This window comes from Paroedura picta, chromosome 4, assembly GCF_049243985.1.
Source record: "Paroedura picta isolate Pp20150507F chromosome 4, Ppicta_v3.0, whole genome shotgun sequence".
Lineage (NCBI taxonomy): Eukaryota > Metazoa > Chordata > Lepidosauria > Squamata > Gekkonidae > Paroedura > Paroedura picta.
This window is the reverse complement of record NC_135372.1, coordinates 116966513-116983490: the sequence shown is the minus strand read 5'-3', so window position 1 is coordinate 116983490 and position 16978 is coordinate 116966513. Positions and strand designations below refer to the sequence as shown.

The window sequence follows — 16978 nt, the reverse complement described above, 5'->3', positions numbered from 1 at the left end:
AGGTAACCACAACACCTAGAAATTTAATTGTGATGTTTAGTATTTTAAGTAATTTTATTGTAGTATCTCTCAGCCACAACAGAAGAATGCATTCTGTATCCAGCTGCTTTTTATACTGACTCCAATAAAGCAATAATGGAATTCTGAAAAATTGGGAAGAAGTACAACTAGGGCTACCATTCATCATGGTGAAGCCACCACCATATTTGTTGATATACTAGAACACTTTAGTAATAGCTGTAATATACAATAGATTAAGATTAAGAGTGAATGGGTAGGTTTTGTGGTTGTGGTAATGTAAAATCTGGTCATTAAAACCTGAAACTCTCAAGACTGAAAAAAATGATTCTAGCTCCTCATTTTTTTGTGCTGGCTTCTACAGCTAAAGAAAAATTGTCAAGGTGTTCTATGAGATATTCTGGGAAGAAGGATGGAATTTCTCTTGCTGAGACTACGGAAATCTTTATCCTCTCTCCTCTTCCCCCTTTTCATTGCCATATCTTCCAGCTGTTCTTCTGTAAACTTCTTGTAGTTAGGGCTCTCCCCTTCTTTCTGCTAGTGGTAGAAGTACTGCTGTGGGTGAAATCATTTCAAGCAAATTGAATCAAGCTGCAGTGCCATTACTCTTTAAGCAGCTGTTAGTGCCCAAACATTGTTGCCAATAGTTGTAACTTTGCTTCTCCCATAAATTCCAATGCCACCATTGCATCTTCTCAGTCCTCCCATTGCTTTTAGCCCACCTAGAATACCAGTTGGGGATGGAACTGGGGGCTAAGACAGAGGACTCAAGAGAAAGAAGGGTGAAAAGGAGATGAAAGGTATGTGAAAGAAGATAAAGGGAAGAATAGAAAAGGAGGGAGTGTACCCTATTAATCTGCAGCATGTCGAGCTAAGCTATATCTATGCAGTCTTTCCTTGCATGGCTTGCCTTCTGATTACATTGCCCTTCCCCTGGCTTTACTCTGAGTTTAAACTGTACTTCTAACTGTACTTCTAGAAACTGCTTCTAATGGACAAGGTCATTTTATGTCTAGGAATGCCCAAGCGTCTCCCACCTGGCTTTCCTGCAGGACAGGCAAACCAGAACTTCATGCAAAGTCCGGTGCCTTCTACAGCACCAGGAACACCTGCAAATAGTGGAACATCTCAACTACAAACAAGTCAAGGTGTACAACATACAGGTCTGTTAATTGTATTCTGATGGATTACTTATCCAGCCATTGTAAATTAGGAAAGAGATGTGAAAGAAGGTTCAGTTTTTGTAAATGACTGCAACATTATAAATGTTGCATTAGAGTCGTAAATGTGTGTGTTCAGGACAAGCAGACTGCTCTGTTAAATAATGTAGGTTTGCATCTAGCCAGCATTTTGGTTCTTCTTAACACCACCCCATCCCACATGGCTTTTGGTTATGCAGGTCTCAGTATAAGCTTTTGGTGGTCAAAGGCCTCCAAAATTGTTTGAATGGAAAGGGGAAGAAATTCTGTGCATAACCAAATCCTAACAAATTTTGTTCAAGAGCTATTTTCACACTTTTAAGTAAAATATTCTAAATACTTTTCCTTTCTAAACAGTTTTTTATAGCAGTTGACACTTTGTCGTTTTTTTCATGCCAGTTTACTGGCATGTCTGTTACATCTTAGATATGCACATTATAGTCATGTGTAATTGGCATTTCTAAATATTTTAAATGATGGCTGTTTCATCCTTCTATAGAAAAAAACAAAGGGAGCAAAAACCCAAACTACAAATAAAGCCAGGAACCCAAAGGCTGAGCAAACAAAAAATAGAATAAAAAATAAGCTATTTATTACTTGCTGTGCATTGCTTATTGGCTTACACATGAGAACATATACTGGGAATTCAGCTTTGGCCTAGGGCAGAATGGTGTTTCTTAGCTACTATGCTTGTTGAATGTGAGCTCCCTAATTTATAAGAATTAGTTTGCATTCATTATTTGGGCCTTCACTTTTGTGACTCATATGCTACTTGCCTGGCCTTAAAAAGTATTTTATGTTGGAAAAGTTATAGTTTATGTGTATGTAATAAAATTGTGACCATTGAAGAAGGCCTTCAGGATGTAAACACGTTAGAACTTTTGATGTAATGTGTACCAATTAATGTACATCAACAACAAGACATCAACTCTACAATAATATTTTGAGGACCATGAGGTGGTCCTGAAGTGTATGACCCAGACCTAGGTGAAAGGGCAAAATGGTCACCCTCAAAGAGCTCAGTTCCCCAGGGTTCTCGGTCCTGCATCAGTCATTGACCGCAGGATGGGTAGGGGGATGGCTTTCCTGGCTTTGGAGGATTCCTCTTTCAGAGCACTCCCCATGCCAATGATCCCAGGAATTGAGTGTGTTGGTCTGGGGTGGGACCTGATTCAGAGCTTGCTTGGCCATCTGTCTGGTGTACCATCAGCCAATGCCCTGTCAGGCCTGCTAGAAGTGGTGGCTGTGTGCGTGTTGTATATCCCAGGCTCATAGTCTTGAGGGAGTAACTTCCACGTGGAAATGCCATCCTCTGGATCAGGCCCAGATGAGGTGGCATCCATGGCCACACTAGGGCTCTCACAGTTGGTTGCCAGTGTCACCCACTGGGCAGACCACACCCTGGATCTGAACTTTGGTGCAGGGCTAGAGGTAGATCTAATTCAGTGCCATGGTCAGATCACTATGCCCTGAAGCCCCAACTACGGATTTTTTGTTTGCTCGACCTTCAGGTTCCTGTTTCAATCCTTCTGCCATGTATATTTTAATAAGTATTGTGCCTAGTTTTTCTGGTATTGTGAATATTCAATACACTGATTTTTAAGTTATTTTAATATTTTGATTGCAGTTCAGTTATTAATAATATTACTGTAACTTGAATGGTATGCATTTTCAAGGTGGTCAAGGAAATGGTCCTTCCCAAAGTCAGATGCAAGTTCAACATGGCCCACCGAATATGATGCAGACCAATTTAATGGGACTTCATGGAAATATAAACAACCAGCAGATAGGCTCCAGTGGTGTTCCACAAGTAAACTTGGGCAACATGCAAGGACAGCCTCCACAAGGACCACAATCGCAGCTCATGGGGATGCACCAACAAGTAGTGTCGTCCCAAGGACAGATGATGAACATTCAGCCTCAGGGATCTCTAAATCCGCAAAACCAGATGATACTTTCTCGAGCTCAGCTCATGCCACAGGGCCAGATGATGGTAGCACCGCAAAACCAAAATCTTGGTCCAGTGCAACAAAGGATGACCCCACCCAAACAGATGATTCCCCAGCAAGGACAGCAAATGATGGCTGCACACAATCAGATGATGGGACCTCAAGGCCAGGTGTTGCTGCCCCAAAACTCTATGATGGAGCAGATGATGACCAATCAGATGCAAGGAAATAAACAACCATTTAACACTCAAAGCCAGTCTAAAGTCATGATGGGGCCAGCCCAAATAATGAGAGGACCAACTCCTAATATGCAAGGAAACATGGTGCAATTCACAGGGCAGATGATGACCCAGCAAGGCCCTGGGAATGGTAATCCATCTCAGGTTATGGGAATTCAAGGACAAGTTCTGAGGCCCACAGGCCCTAACCCTCATATGTCTCAGCAACTGGGTGATACTACCACTACAACAGGCAGTGATGTAAACCTGACACAAATGCTACCCGATGTTTCCATGCAGCAAGGAAACATGGTGCCACCCCACTTGCAAGGGATGCAAGGAAACAGCAATCCATCAGGGGGCCATTTTGCGGGACATGGAATGTCTTTTAGTGCTCCTTTTGGTGGATCGCAAAATGGAAATCAGATGTCCTGTGGACAGAATCCAAGTTTTCCTGTCAACAAAGATGTCACACTAACAAGCCCATTATTGGTAAACTTGCTACAAAGTGATATATCTGCAGGACATTTTGGTGTGAGCAGCAAACCGAACAATCAAAATGCCAATAAACCCAAGAAGAAAAAACCTCCAAGGAAGAAGAAAAATAATCAGCAAGTAGAACAAATTAAGTAGGTTTAAAAAACATTTGTTTCCTACACTACTGAACACTATTTGTTATATGTGAATCGCTCATAGCTTTGCATAGCTTTTTTCAGATCCTCTAAATTAAAACACAGTGGTAGCTTTGCCATTGGAGCCTCCATCCTATGCAAATGATTAAAGAAGTTGATTGGTAAAATTACTTCATTATGTGTATATGTGTTAGTTGTTAAGCTAGAATTCTAAAAGCTGTCGCCAGGGGAAAAGCCTGTTCATAGATCTGATGTAGAAGTAGTTCACGAATGTAGCAGCAGAAAAAGGGCACAGAAGATATGCTTTTCATTGGCCTATTAGTCAAAGTGAATGACCAAAGTGTACATGTAGATCGCCCCCACTTAACATCTACCCCTTCTGCTGAGGATTTCAGGGTATAAATGAAGAAGAATCATATGGGTGGGTGTAGGAATGCCCTGAAATATGAAATCGCAGCAACTTATTTACTTATGGCCCTTCTGTCACTTTTTTGAGTGCATATATGGACTCCAGCTCTCCTTTTAACTTTTGCTGTGAGAGAGGAATGGGAAGGCGATTGTAAGCTGCGTTGAGCCTACTTCGGGTAGGGAAAAGCAGCATATAAGAACCAACTCTTCTTCTTCTTCTTCATGCCATTTTTGTCAGGAAGCAAACCTGCTTCTGTGAAATATGTGATTCCCCCTTTTTCTTTGCCTGGAAAGAAAAACAACTTAGCCCCATGAAAGGGTTAGTGTCAGTTACTGAGAGGGCAGCATTGGATATATTGAGTCCCTCTGATTGCTTGGTGATAACTTCAAGAACAATGGCAGGAGAAGCTTCTTTTTCGCCCTGACACTGTAGGTCACAGCCAGCATGTTTTTGCCTGCCTTGACTATGTCATAGATAATAAAACTATCACTTTTAGTTCATGTACTTACATTGACCCCAGTATTTTGCAGCATGTTAGACAAGGTCTCCAATCTTGTCTTGGTTAATAAATTGCAGTCCTCCAAGTCAAGATATAACAGTCTAATATGAAAAGCAATTTCTACAAATCATGAATCTGGAACACAGGGCTTTCATGGCATATAATAGGTTAGTTCAGATATTTACTGGACCTAACTACCTTCCTCACGGGGGTAAGGCCTAAGAGTGAATGTTAGGAGCCTACCATGTGCAACGGCATTAAAGAGGCAATTTGTTAGACACCAGAATTCCTTAAAAACCCCCCCCTCAAAAAAAGGGAACAGAAGAAAATGGAAATTGAGAAATTATGTATATGTGCAGATTTTCTGGACTTTTATAGAGTGGTCAGCAGATGATCATTTTAATTTGTACTTATTTTTTAAAATATAATTCTGTCCTTGGATGCTTTTTTTACCCTGTTATGTGTAGAGATTTTAGTGGGCCTGCTAATTTATTAAACCAACTATTTCCTTCTGTGGGTTTCTTTTAATCTTGGAGTGAGGATTTTTTTTTTAAAGAAATCTTAGTTTGTAATAATCATGTTGCTTTATCCATGGTGGAGGTGGGTCCATGTGTGGATACTTAAACTTTAAGGGCTAATTTAAATGTGATTCAGGCAAGGCAAAATAACTCAGACAAACAACTTGACACTTGCATGGTTTCTTATGTAGCCTGAACCATTTCCTGTGAAAAACAGCTATGTGTGCTTAGTTAGTATGCCAGAGAGAGTTGGCACAGATGAGTACTTTGCATGGGTGACAGAGCAGTTTAAATGAGATGCTTGGCAAGTTCCTGGTGGTAAGTGTTTTCTCTTCTTCTTTCACCAGCATTATGTTTAAACTAGTATTAAAGCCCGCTGTATTCTGAATCCCTCGGATGGTCTGTCCGGAGGAAGGGTCCAATGCAGACCCTTCCTCATCCCGGACACATCCCGCCCCTAAAGCCCTTACTCTTTTATTTAGTCCGCGACGTCCGCGGCGGCGCGGGTGGTGTTCAGATTGGCCCTAAATCTGCAGATCAATGTGAAGTTCTAAGAGATTTTGACAATAGTTAAACTTAGTATTTTGCAATGTAGTGGGGCAGTGCTTGGTTCCATATTTGTAGCTGCTGAACAGACTTTCAGTTTGTGACTCTGATGTCTATGCAGATAGGTATTGGTGATGGTGGGTTGGATCCAGTACAACATATCTGCTTGTGCTAGAGTTCTTGCATAGTGGAAATGCATAGAAGCTTATAGCCAGAATGGTGTGTAGTGGTTAAGAATGGTGGCCTCTAATTTGGAGAACCAGGTTTGATCCTCTAGTCTTCCTTCACATGCAGGCAGCTGAGTGAAGTTGAGTTAGTCACAGTTCTTGGAGCTCTGAGCTCTACCTACCCCACAGGCTGTCTGTTATGAGGAAAGGAAGGCGATTGTAAGCCGCTTTGAGACTCCCTCAGGTAGTAAAGGTGGGGTATAAAAACCAATTATTTTTCTAAAAACACACATTCATGGACAATGATTTCTCTCGCTACCAATTAATATGCTTGAGATTTAGAACTCTGGGCACACCCGGATTGGGCCAGCCCCTGGAATGCCCGCCTCCAGAAGCTGGCGGTGAGGCGCTCAGCCAGCCTCATGGCCAGACACTGCCTGGCCGCTGAGAAGGGCGCTTCCGTGGTGCCCTGCCTCAGCTGCAGATCGACCTGGCAACCAGTGGCTGCGCTGGCCCGACTTGCTGTGACGCTATCGGCCCAGCCGCTGGCAGGGCTACCGGCTCAGCTGCCGCACACCAGCCCGACTGGCTGCTGTGCTGTCATTCCAGCCAGCAGCATGAGGACCAGATCAACGGCTGTTTGCCAGCCCGACTGGCTGCGGGGCCATCGGCCCAGCTGCAAGCCGAAGCAAAAGGTAGGGCGGTGGCGGCCCTCTCGGGGGGGGGGTGCTAGCGCCTGTTGCATTCCTGGATGCAATGGGCTTTCAGACTAGTAGTAAATACAAATGTGCAGAACTGCACGTTTTACAACAGAAAACAGGGTGAATTTGCTCCTTGAGGCGCTAAGATCAATACATGACCTGGACATTGATCTGGAATGGTGTGTTTGAAGTTCTCTTCATTGGTGGTTATCTGTACTGTAATACTGACTTATGAAAATCCTTACTTAAAGATTAAAGCTTTTGCTAAAAAGGAATTTTTGCAAATTAGCATATATCAAATACATACTTTTTTGTATTACAATCAGTATAGTGGCTATTATCGTGGTCCTTGCTTTCTTTATATGAGGGTGAACAAAGAATGAGATTGCACAGACGCAGCAGAAGAATGTTTATATTGGTTCTCATAAAATCCCAGGTTTCTGAGCCTGTTGTACTCATTCATACTTGAACAGAGGGTGGGACAGATCTATTTTGATTTAGTTCACTGAACATATCACAATGATTACAGGTTTTAGCTTTAGTGCAAAAACAATTTGCAGTGTATGCCCTCTGACTTTTGCCTTCAGTATCTCCTAAGGCAGGGGTAGTCAATCTGTGGTCCTCCAGATGTCCATGGACTACAATTCCCATGAGCCCCTGTCAGCATTTGCTGGCACGGGTTCATGGGAATTGTAGTCCATGAACATATGGAGGACCACAGGTTGACTAGCCCTGTCCTAAGGGATCAGTATTTTGTTTAGCCACAGGGATTGCTAAATCAGGTGAGAAGATTAGATTTTTAGATTAGAGTTATTATGCTACTTGACCCATATTCAGAATATATTCTGATAATTGTTTTTTAAAAACAGAAAAATTCTAATCTGGCGAGAATAGTAAGAGGGAAAATAAAGGAAAGGATTGAGTTACTGTGGAACAGGCAGAAGAGTAAAGGTGGAAGTGTACCAATTAACATGTTCTAGTGTAGATTCAAATGAGTAGCCCTGTTGGTCTGAAGGAGCACAATAAAATCAGAGTCCAGTAGCACCTTTAAGACCAACAAAGATTTATTCAAGGCGTGAGCTTTTGAGTGCAAGCACTCTTCCTCAGACTAAGAACTGACCATCATGACAGTGGGAATATATAAGCAAAAGTGAATCCTGTTACATCCTGTCATACCTTGGTTTGTTCATCACAGGCACGAACGCTGGGTTGGATCCAGACTAAATGTTCTCCTCGCCTCCTTTCCCATTGCAGACTACTGCTCTCCACAGAATTCTACTCTTGCAGAATTGGGTACCCTGAGGAATGGCGTGAAAGGGTTCTCAGCAGGAAAGGGAAATCAGTGGAGATTGCCAATATACACGGATTCAACCTCTTAAGTTTTCTCTCCCAATTCCTCCCCTTACACATTAGGTACAAAATCAGGTTAAACTGAAAGTTCCAGTTTTTTTAAATCTCAGGCATCACAACAGATTTGAGATTGAAGTTTTTCTCAATGCGGGAGCCTCCAGTTGTGCTCTGGGTCTATTTTAATGTCCTTTTATTCATAGCCCCCCTTTCTCACTGAAACATGAGGTGGGTGGAGCACAAGGGCAAGCTGTGTTTATGCCTGTCCTGGACAGACATGTATAACCAGTTGTGCACCTTTCGCCTATTGCTTTGCATTTCTTCCACACAAAAAGTGGTATCACCATGAGATATCAGCCTTGCCTTACCCTAATCAAATTGGCCTTTGAGAAAATATTTTGCTCTTCAGTCCCCCTCATACTTTTAGTTCAAAGAAGTCTGAAGAGGTACAGCTACTCAGCTGCTCCTAAACACTTCATTTTACAGTCCCCTGAGGGTCAGTCTCTTTCACCCAGCTCCCTTCCCCCCACATTTGCAAAAAAACAACCACAACCACCTCCTATTGCACAGCAGAGTTCAATGTATAGGGATGCACAGCTGTGTATACGCATTAGACCTTCCTTTTCAAAAACAAGCTTCTCAGGTTGCCTCAGACTGTCAGGTACAGCAATTTAATCAGGTAATGAGGCATCATGTTTAGTTATGCACAGCCATGATTGGGGATAGTAATCAACAAGCAGGGAAGGAACAAAAAGAGCACAGTACTGATGTGCTCATTGAACTATGAATTAGCTTGAGAGTCTTTATATTGTGCAAGTCATTATTGTCTGACATTGCAGATGCAGTGGCAGAACCTCCATTAAAGCATAAAGTTTAGGACAGTTTACATGGAAAAAGCAGAGATTCAAATCCGGCAACTCGGTCCTTTATTTCCCAGCACAGTAACCTTAATTTTGTGAAATTAATTTTGCAAAAGCAAGGGAAGGCATCACTCACTTTACAGATGCCACCTGCCTAATGACCATGTGAAACTTGGAAATATGAGAACAAAGTTTGAGTCCAGTGGCGCCTTTAAGACCAGCAAAGCTTTATTCAAGGTTCGAGTCAGCTGGCTGAGCGTGTGTGGTTAACAAATATAATAAATAAATAAATAAATGGTATAACCATGCACATATATTCTGATATAGTGAAACGGAATTCCCTTAACAGTTACATATAGGCAGTATATTTACAACTGATCAGTATGTGTAGGAAATCTGAAATCAAGACAGTGAATCATTTAGCACTTTAAAGTTTTCTGATTTGATTGCAGCAGCTTTCACAAGCAGGAGCTAATATTGCCCAAGGCATGATGAAGAAGAAGAGAAGAAGAGTTGGTTCTTATATGCTGCTTTTCTCTACCAGAAGGAGTCTCAAAGCTGCTTACAATCGCCTTCCATTTCTTCTCCCCACAACAGGCACCCTGTGAGGTAGGTGAGGCTGAGAAAGCCCTGATATTACTGCTTGGTCAGAAGAGCTTTATCAGGGCTGTGGTGAGCCCAAGGTCACCCAGCTGGCTGCATGTGGGGGAGGAGTGAGGAATCAAACCCAGATTAGAAGTCTACTCCTAACCACTACAAATTGGCTCTGCATGATGAAGAAAATCTAGATCACAATAGCTGATTAAAGATCATAAGCAGTAAATGCTTTTGTCATTCTCCTCCTTCTAATGTGCCATCAGCTTCTTTGTCCTATATGCCGCAACAGACTAACAGGGCTAATCTAGAATCTTTTAAAAATCTTTATTTACTTGAGTTCAATACTGCTGCCCAGTGGCAGGTTCCCATTATGGGGAAGAACTGTTTTCCCACCACGCTGGGGTTTTGTACTATCCTGTTTTGTTTTATGGGGTTTTATTGTTGTGGCGGGTAAGAAATATAATAAATAATAATAATCCTTATCCATGGTTCCTCTATATATTTGTGAAACAGCCTGGGGGGGGGGGTGGAACTTGTCCAGCTTTGCTGGCTGCACCCTGATTGGCCCTGACCTTGCAGCTCCCGCCCTCTCTCCCTGGACTCTAGCCTCTTTGCTCTCACATGCACCTCAGTGTTTGGAGCCAGCAGCAGGTAAGGGGAGTGGGCCCTGGGCAAAGAGTCATGGTGGAGGACCTGCTAACGAGGGCCTCTTGGCCTGCTGATGGCCTGCTAAGGAGCTCTGTCCCAGGCCTGCTAAGAAGCCTGCCCCACTTGATCCGGCTGTGAGCTGCCGCCCAAGGCCACCTTAAGCTGCCTGGCCAGGGGCCAGGGGAGGGGATCCTTTCAAGGCCCGTTCTTAGGAACGGGCTTTGAAGCTAGTAAAATAATAATACTTTAGTTCAAGGTTTTAAGGCATGGTTTCCAATAAGCATGATTTAGCAAAAATGACCTGGCCTGTAGAGATTTGTAGTATTCTTTAATCCATGATGCAGCACATTATTAAGGTAATTATGCTATCCTTTTATTTATGCTTGTTTGTTTACATAATTTATAATCTGTCTGTTTAACTGTGTGATCCATACCCAGTATAAATCCAAACAGTCAATCGGGAAGAACCTCTAAGGCAATTTCCATGGAGTAAAACCCCCTGGGATTTATTTATTTACTTACTTGCTGGCTTTGGAACATTTGAATTGTGTTTTAACTGTAGTTTATATAGTGGATAAGACATTAAGATACTTTTTTGTGTATCTGAACAATTGTCTTTATGGTGTTTGATATAAAGCAAATTTTCCTTTTGAAATGCCTCATACTACCATCCCATGTCTCAAATTATGTTAAGTTCAAAAGCAGAGGCAGCAATTCTACCTTCCATTGATTGCCAGGGGCACATGAATGTAGAAAGCAGTACATGATGTGCCAATTTTTCTTTATGGTATTGCTAGAGCTCCTGAACTTATACCTCGATAAAGTAAATTTCTTTGATCCCCCCCAAAAAAAAATTAGCCTGAAAAATCTTGATCCTGCATCTACCTTAATTTAATATCCTGCATTGCATTATGGAATTCAAGGCAGCATGCAGTGGGTTCTAACAGTTTCCATCTAGATGTTGACCATGCCTATGGTCTGCTTAGCTTTAGCAAGACTGCTGTAATATGTGTGATCCAGGCATACCGTGATCTCTTTTTGAAGAAGCACTGTGTAACCTCTAAAGGAAGCAGAGTAGCCCTTTGGCATGTGTAAGATGCCAGGTTCAGCAGTTAGCATCTCCTCCTTGGCAGAAGGCCTGTGTCTGAAACACTGGTAAATTGCTCACACTTCTGACAGATCTAAGTTAAATGAGTCTTTTGCCAGTCTCTGAATTGAGTCCCTCATGATGAGCCTGAATGAAGTCTTTTGATAACCAAAGATTTGCTGCCTAATTGTCACATGAGAAAATGCTTGCATTAATTTGTTGTTGTCTGCTTACTACAATTTAGTAGGTTATCTTGTCTCCTGGGTCCCACAACGTCTCATCCTTTCCCACAATGTCTCATCCTTTCCACAGATACATAATTATTAACCCAAGGAATTGGAACAGCATTTAAGTTCTCTTGGACCGGTTCACAGTAGTATAGCTATAATGGGGTAGCACAGATTTAAATAAGTGTGTCTTCAGGGGGGTTATTCTGGAAGGAGAATAGCTAGGCATGTTTCCTTCTTACCATAATAAAGTTTTTAAAGGTATATAATTGGAAAAAAAGTCTTATGTTGCATAGACTAATATTCCATCAGTGAACTATGTGATCACTGTATCTGGTCACGGGTTGGATAAATATTTGTGCGTAATAAACATCTGACTATAGCATGGCACAAAGGGAATGCACTTTTTTGCATTTAAATTAAATTTAAATTCAGTCACCTTTTAAAAGAATTAAATATGCTTTAATCATGCATATTTCTGTCTTTAGTGCTTCAGATTCACGGCCAGCTGGTCTGGAAGAGGCGGATCAGCCATCAGTGCCAGGAGAGCAAGGTATAAATATGGATAACACTGGACATAAACTTGCAGACTTCGCAAACAGACCCCCAGGTGATGAGCATATTTCATAATGGTTTTAATGTACTCAGTAAGTGCAATAATGTTATTTACTGTCCCTCAGAGATCTTGCAATGGCTTTTAAAGCTGATTCTAAATGTGATTTTTCATGTCATATCTAACATTCTCCAAAGAGGCTTTTTCATAATTCCTGTGTGTCCAAAGTTTCCTGCATACGTACCCAATGACATCTTTTTCGTTCATGTAAACAAGCTGCAGGGAGTTGCAGTTGGTCCCAGTTTCCAAGCATATATAAACAGGGTTTTCAACATTGTCTACATGTTTTACAGGTTGCAGAATATTCCATAGTGCACTGCAGCATAACTGCAAACTCTGCAGCATGATATAGCTACGTTATTGTAGTATCTACATGGTGAAATACCAAAATCCTAAATATGAGTGCCACCTTTCATTTTGTTGCTGTTCAAACAATATGGAGAGTTCATTTGGAGCTTTTCTCTTTCTGCCTGGGGTAACACATCCTTGAATAATTTGGCATCATCTGCAAACTTGGGTTGACTTTTGCCCGCCAGATCACTTATAATTACTGGTCTCAATAAAGTAACTTGAAGACACTGGACTAAATTCTTTCCCTTGTGAAAACTGCATGTACTTCAGTCCCTTACTTCCTGTTGCCAGTCATCTAATAATGACTGATAAGTTTACTTAAGGATCTTTACAGAGCTATCCTAAGTAGAGTTATACCCTTCTAAATCCACTGAAGTGAATGAGTTTAACAGAGTGTAACTGCTTGCGGGATCACCTTTTATGAGTAACCTCGTGAATACTTTTTTGGAAGTCCTAGTGTATAAGGTCTTATTTAGATGCTTGTAGAGACATGTAAAAATGCCAAAAGGACTTTGCTTTGCAGAAGCTTGTGGTAATTCTTAGCAAAATTTGTTATTTTATATGTTTGTTAATTCCAGCTGTATTGATGCTTCCTGCTTTTTTATCTTTTTAAATAAGTAGTACATTGTTTACCTGTCAGTCCTCTGCTAAGGAGCTGGATTATAGTGACAAATTCCATATTTCCGATAAATGAATGTTCATCTTCTATCTGTCTGCAGGCTACCCATCACAGCCAATGGAACAAAGGTCCCTTCAGCAAATACCACCTCAGCTTTTGCAGCATGGGCAGCAGCAGCAGCAGCAGCAGCAACCTACGCCAACACCTCAGCAGACCCAATCCCAACAACAACAGCAGCAACAACAGATGATGATGATGCTTATGATGCAACAGGATCCTAAATCCGCCAGACTTCCTATTCCTCAAGGTGTCCATCAACCTCGGGGCCCTCTGAACGTAGAGACTCAAAGAATGCCAATGCAGCCAGGGGGAAACATGTCGGTTATGGTTAGTCTGCAAGGTCCTGGTGCAGTGCCTCCATCTCCTGACAAGCAAAGACTCCCTATGCCAAACAATCCTTCTCTAGTGAATACTGCGCGAAAGATCGTTTACCAAGATAATGCACAGAACCCTACTAGTTCTCCACTGGGAGATGTTCCGTCAGTATCTTCTATTGTGGAAGGAAATGGACCTGAAGCCCCTCCAGCATCAGGGACTCAGAATAATATTGGATCCCATTTAGTAGTTTCACAAAACCAATTAATGATGGCAGGGCCAAAACCTGGACCTTCTCCATTGTCAGCTTCCCAAGGTGCAAGTCCTCAACAGCAGCCTAACTCTCTTCCTGGTCCTCACCCACATCATTTTCAAAATGTTGCTACTACATCACAAACATCAAGGCCCAAAACACCCAACAGGGCAAGCCCACGACCATACTATCCTCAGACTCCCAATAATCGCCCCCCAAGCACAGAGCCATCAGAAATAAGTTTATCTCCCGAGAGACTTAATGCTTCTATTGCAGGTCTCTTCCCTCCTCAGATTAATATTCCTTTGCCTCCTAGACCTAACCTTAATAGAGGGTTTGATCAGCAGGGTCTTAATCCAACCACTTTGAAAGCCATTGGGCAAGCACCCTCAAATCTCACCATGAACAATCAGTCAAATTTTGTCTCTCCACAAACACACAAATTGGATCCTATGGCTATTAATTCTGGAAAGCAAACCAATGCTGGAGGGGCAAAGCGTGCCAGTCCAAGCAACAGCAGAAGGTCCAGTCCTGGGTCAAGTAGGAAAACCACACCAAGCCCTGGAAGACAAAATTCAAAAGCAACCAAATTAGCTTTGACTCCTCAGCAGAATCCAGCGCTCATGCATAACATGGATTTACAGAGAAGTATAATGGTTGGCCCTTCCTCTTTGCAAATGCCCATGCCTGGAAGTTTTCAAAATAATGGAATGTTGGCTGCTCAGAACCCCGCCATACCTGTGTCTGTTATGACTGGTATTCCTGAGGATAACAACAAAGAGAGCTTCAGTGGCCCTCAAGACAGCGTGTACCCAAGTTCTCAAGCTGGCCAAATGAACAAAGATCAACGTAACATTGAGCTGAAAGGTGTTCCAAGCCAAGAAATCAAAATCCTAGTCCATGAGGAGCAACAGAAAAGGGAGACCTCTTCTGTAGAAGCCAAAAAGCTTTCCAGCCTGGAAGAAAACAAGACTATTCTCTCTCCAGCTATGCGTGAGGCACCAACATCCTTAAGTCAACTTCTTGACCATTCTGGAGCTCCTAACGTAACCATTAAGCCTCCAGGTCTCCCTGGCCTTGAAGTGCCCCCAACAGTGACTTGTGCAGAGGAATTTAAAAAAATTACTTCAATTCCTCCTCCTCCTCCTCCACCACCACCACCACCACCTCCTCCTCCTCCTCCTCAGCATGATCCTCCTTCTACCAAAGATCCTGCTTGTTCCCTAAACTTACCTCCAACCACTGAAACCTGTTCAACTCAAATGCAACAAGATGTAGGAGACATAAACTCAAGTGTTTCTCAAAATATTCCCCCAGTAATTCAGAGGCCTGTTAGCTCTGCTTCTATTTCCACATCACTCCCACCCAATCAGATAACTGTATTTGTAACTTCCAACCCTATCACTTCATCTTCTAATTCATCAGCAGCATTACCTTCTCATTTACAACCCACATTAATGTCTACTGTTGTCACCATGCCTAATGTGGGTAATAAAGTAATGGCTTCGGAAGGACAGACAACCGTTCAGTCTTCTGCTCGACCTCAGTTCATTACTCCTGTTTTTATAAATTCATCCTCAATTATTCAGGTGATGAAAGGGTCTCCACCAAGTACAATTCCTGCAACCCCAATAACTTCTAACTCTAATTTAATGCCACAGTCTGTTGCAGTTGTTGGCCCTTTACATTTATCCCAGAATATAAAGTTCTCATCTGGGCCTGCTCCACCTCCTGCATCATCTAACACCCCTATCTCAACCATGCCAACAAGCCGGTCATTGGTTATTAATTCACTAGCAACTCCTGTTCAGCTTCCCTCTTCTCCATCAACTGTTCCTTCCAATACTTCTTTACATCCTCCTATTCAGCAAGTCAAAGATTTCAACCCAGAGGAGATGAGTTCTCAAACGTGTGCATCTGTTGACCCATGCTCGGTTGCAGCCACACAGTCTGGAGCTGTGGTATCCCCTCCTCGTGCCCATAGCCCTGGATCTTCTATCAACAGACGAAGTCCCGTTTCATCCACCAAGGGAAAGGGGAAGGTGGACAGAATTGGTCAATTTTTGTTAACCAAAGCATGTAAGAAAGTCACGGATGGCTTTGAGAAAGGAGAAGAACCCTATGGCATGGAGGAGGAAATAGAAGGCCAGGAAGTAGACGTTCCAATTCCTAACAGTCTGGAAGTGGAGCAGTTGCCTGTAGAACTGGAAACTAACACTGTTGTGGCACCTCTAGCACCTGTTATTTTGAAACAAAGCACTTCTGGGATTGGTCATTTGAATGTTGGCACTGCTGCTACTGTTTCTGCCTCAGTGTCTCTTGGCTTACCTGGCAGCACTGCTTCCACCATGCTCTCTGTAGCAAGCACTCCAGTGATCTCTAATGTCATATCGACAATTCCAAGCACTAATGGTAACCCTGGTACTTTGCCTGCAGAGCAGGTTGGAATTGGACTGAACGATGAGCGAGCAGAAACACATCCCGAATTATCACAGAATATAGGTATGTATTCTAATTATACACACACACACACACCTTTATTTATTTATTTATTTATTTATTTATTTATTTGATTTGTATGACCGCCGCTCTCGGAAACCGGCTCGCGGCGGTTCACAATATTTTAATACAAATACAATATATTAACCATTAAAAATTCCCCATTAAAACCCCATTAAAACCCCATTAAAACAATGACTAAGTCACAATGATGGCGATTAAAAAAACTATTCCCATACAGGCCCGCTGGATGAGCAGAAAGGAACGGAGGATAATTGGGCATAGGATGGAACACTCTGGGGAACCAGGTCAGTCTAGTACTGGCCTCCCCCCTCCGGGGAGAGGGGTCCGATCTTAGCCCCGGGCCATCACCCGGCCTTAGACAAACGCCTGGCGGAAGAGCTCCGTTTTGCAGGCTCTGCGGAACTCAGAGAGCTCCGACAGGGCCCGCAGCTCTTCAGGGAGCTCATTCCACCAGGTAGGGGCCAGGACCGAAAAGGCCCTGGCCCTTGTCGAGGCCAGGCGTGCCTCCCGGGGTCCTGGGATCATCAGCAGATTCTTACCCGCAGAGCGAAGTGCCCTGCGGGGGGCATAAGGAGATAGGCGGTCCCTCAAGTATGCAGGACCCAAGCCGCGTATAGTCTTA

General features: G+C 42.7%; 1 protein-coding gene across 2 annotated transcripts in view; it reads left to right on the top strand.

The window, feature by feature from the left end:
• The window catches only part of NCOA6 (nuclear receptor coactivator 6), a 55277-nt gene that overhangs the window by 27699 nt on the left and 10600 nt on the right, over positions 1 to 16978 (top strand). Inside the window, exons 8-11 of one of the 2 annotated variants that reach the window (XM_077335330.1) lie at positions 1035 to 1181; positions 2894 to 4013; positions 12111 to 12175; positions 13306 to 16335. In XM_077335330.1, the coding sequence (XP_077191445.1) occupies positions 1035 to 1181; positions 2894 to 4013; positions 12111 to 12175; positions 13306 to 16335 (4362 nt within the window). Of the gene's footprint in view, positions 1 to 1034; positions 1182 to 2893; positions 4014 to 12110; positions 12233 to 13305; positions 16336 to 16978 lie in introns of both variants that reach the window. The other variant, XM_077335329.1, reaches the window with a different exon arrangement.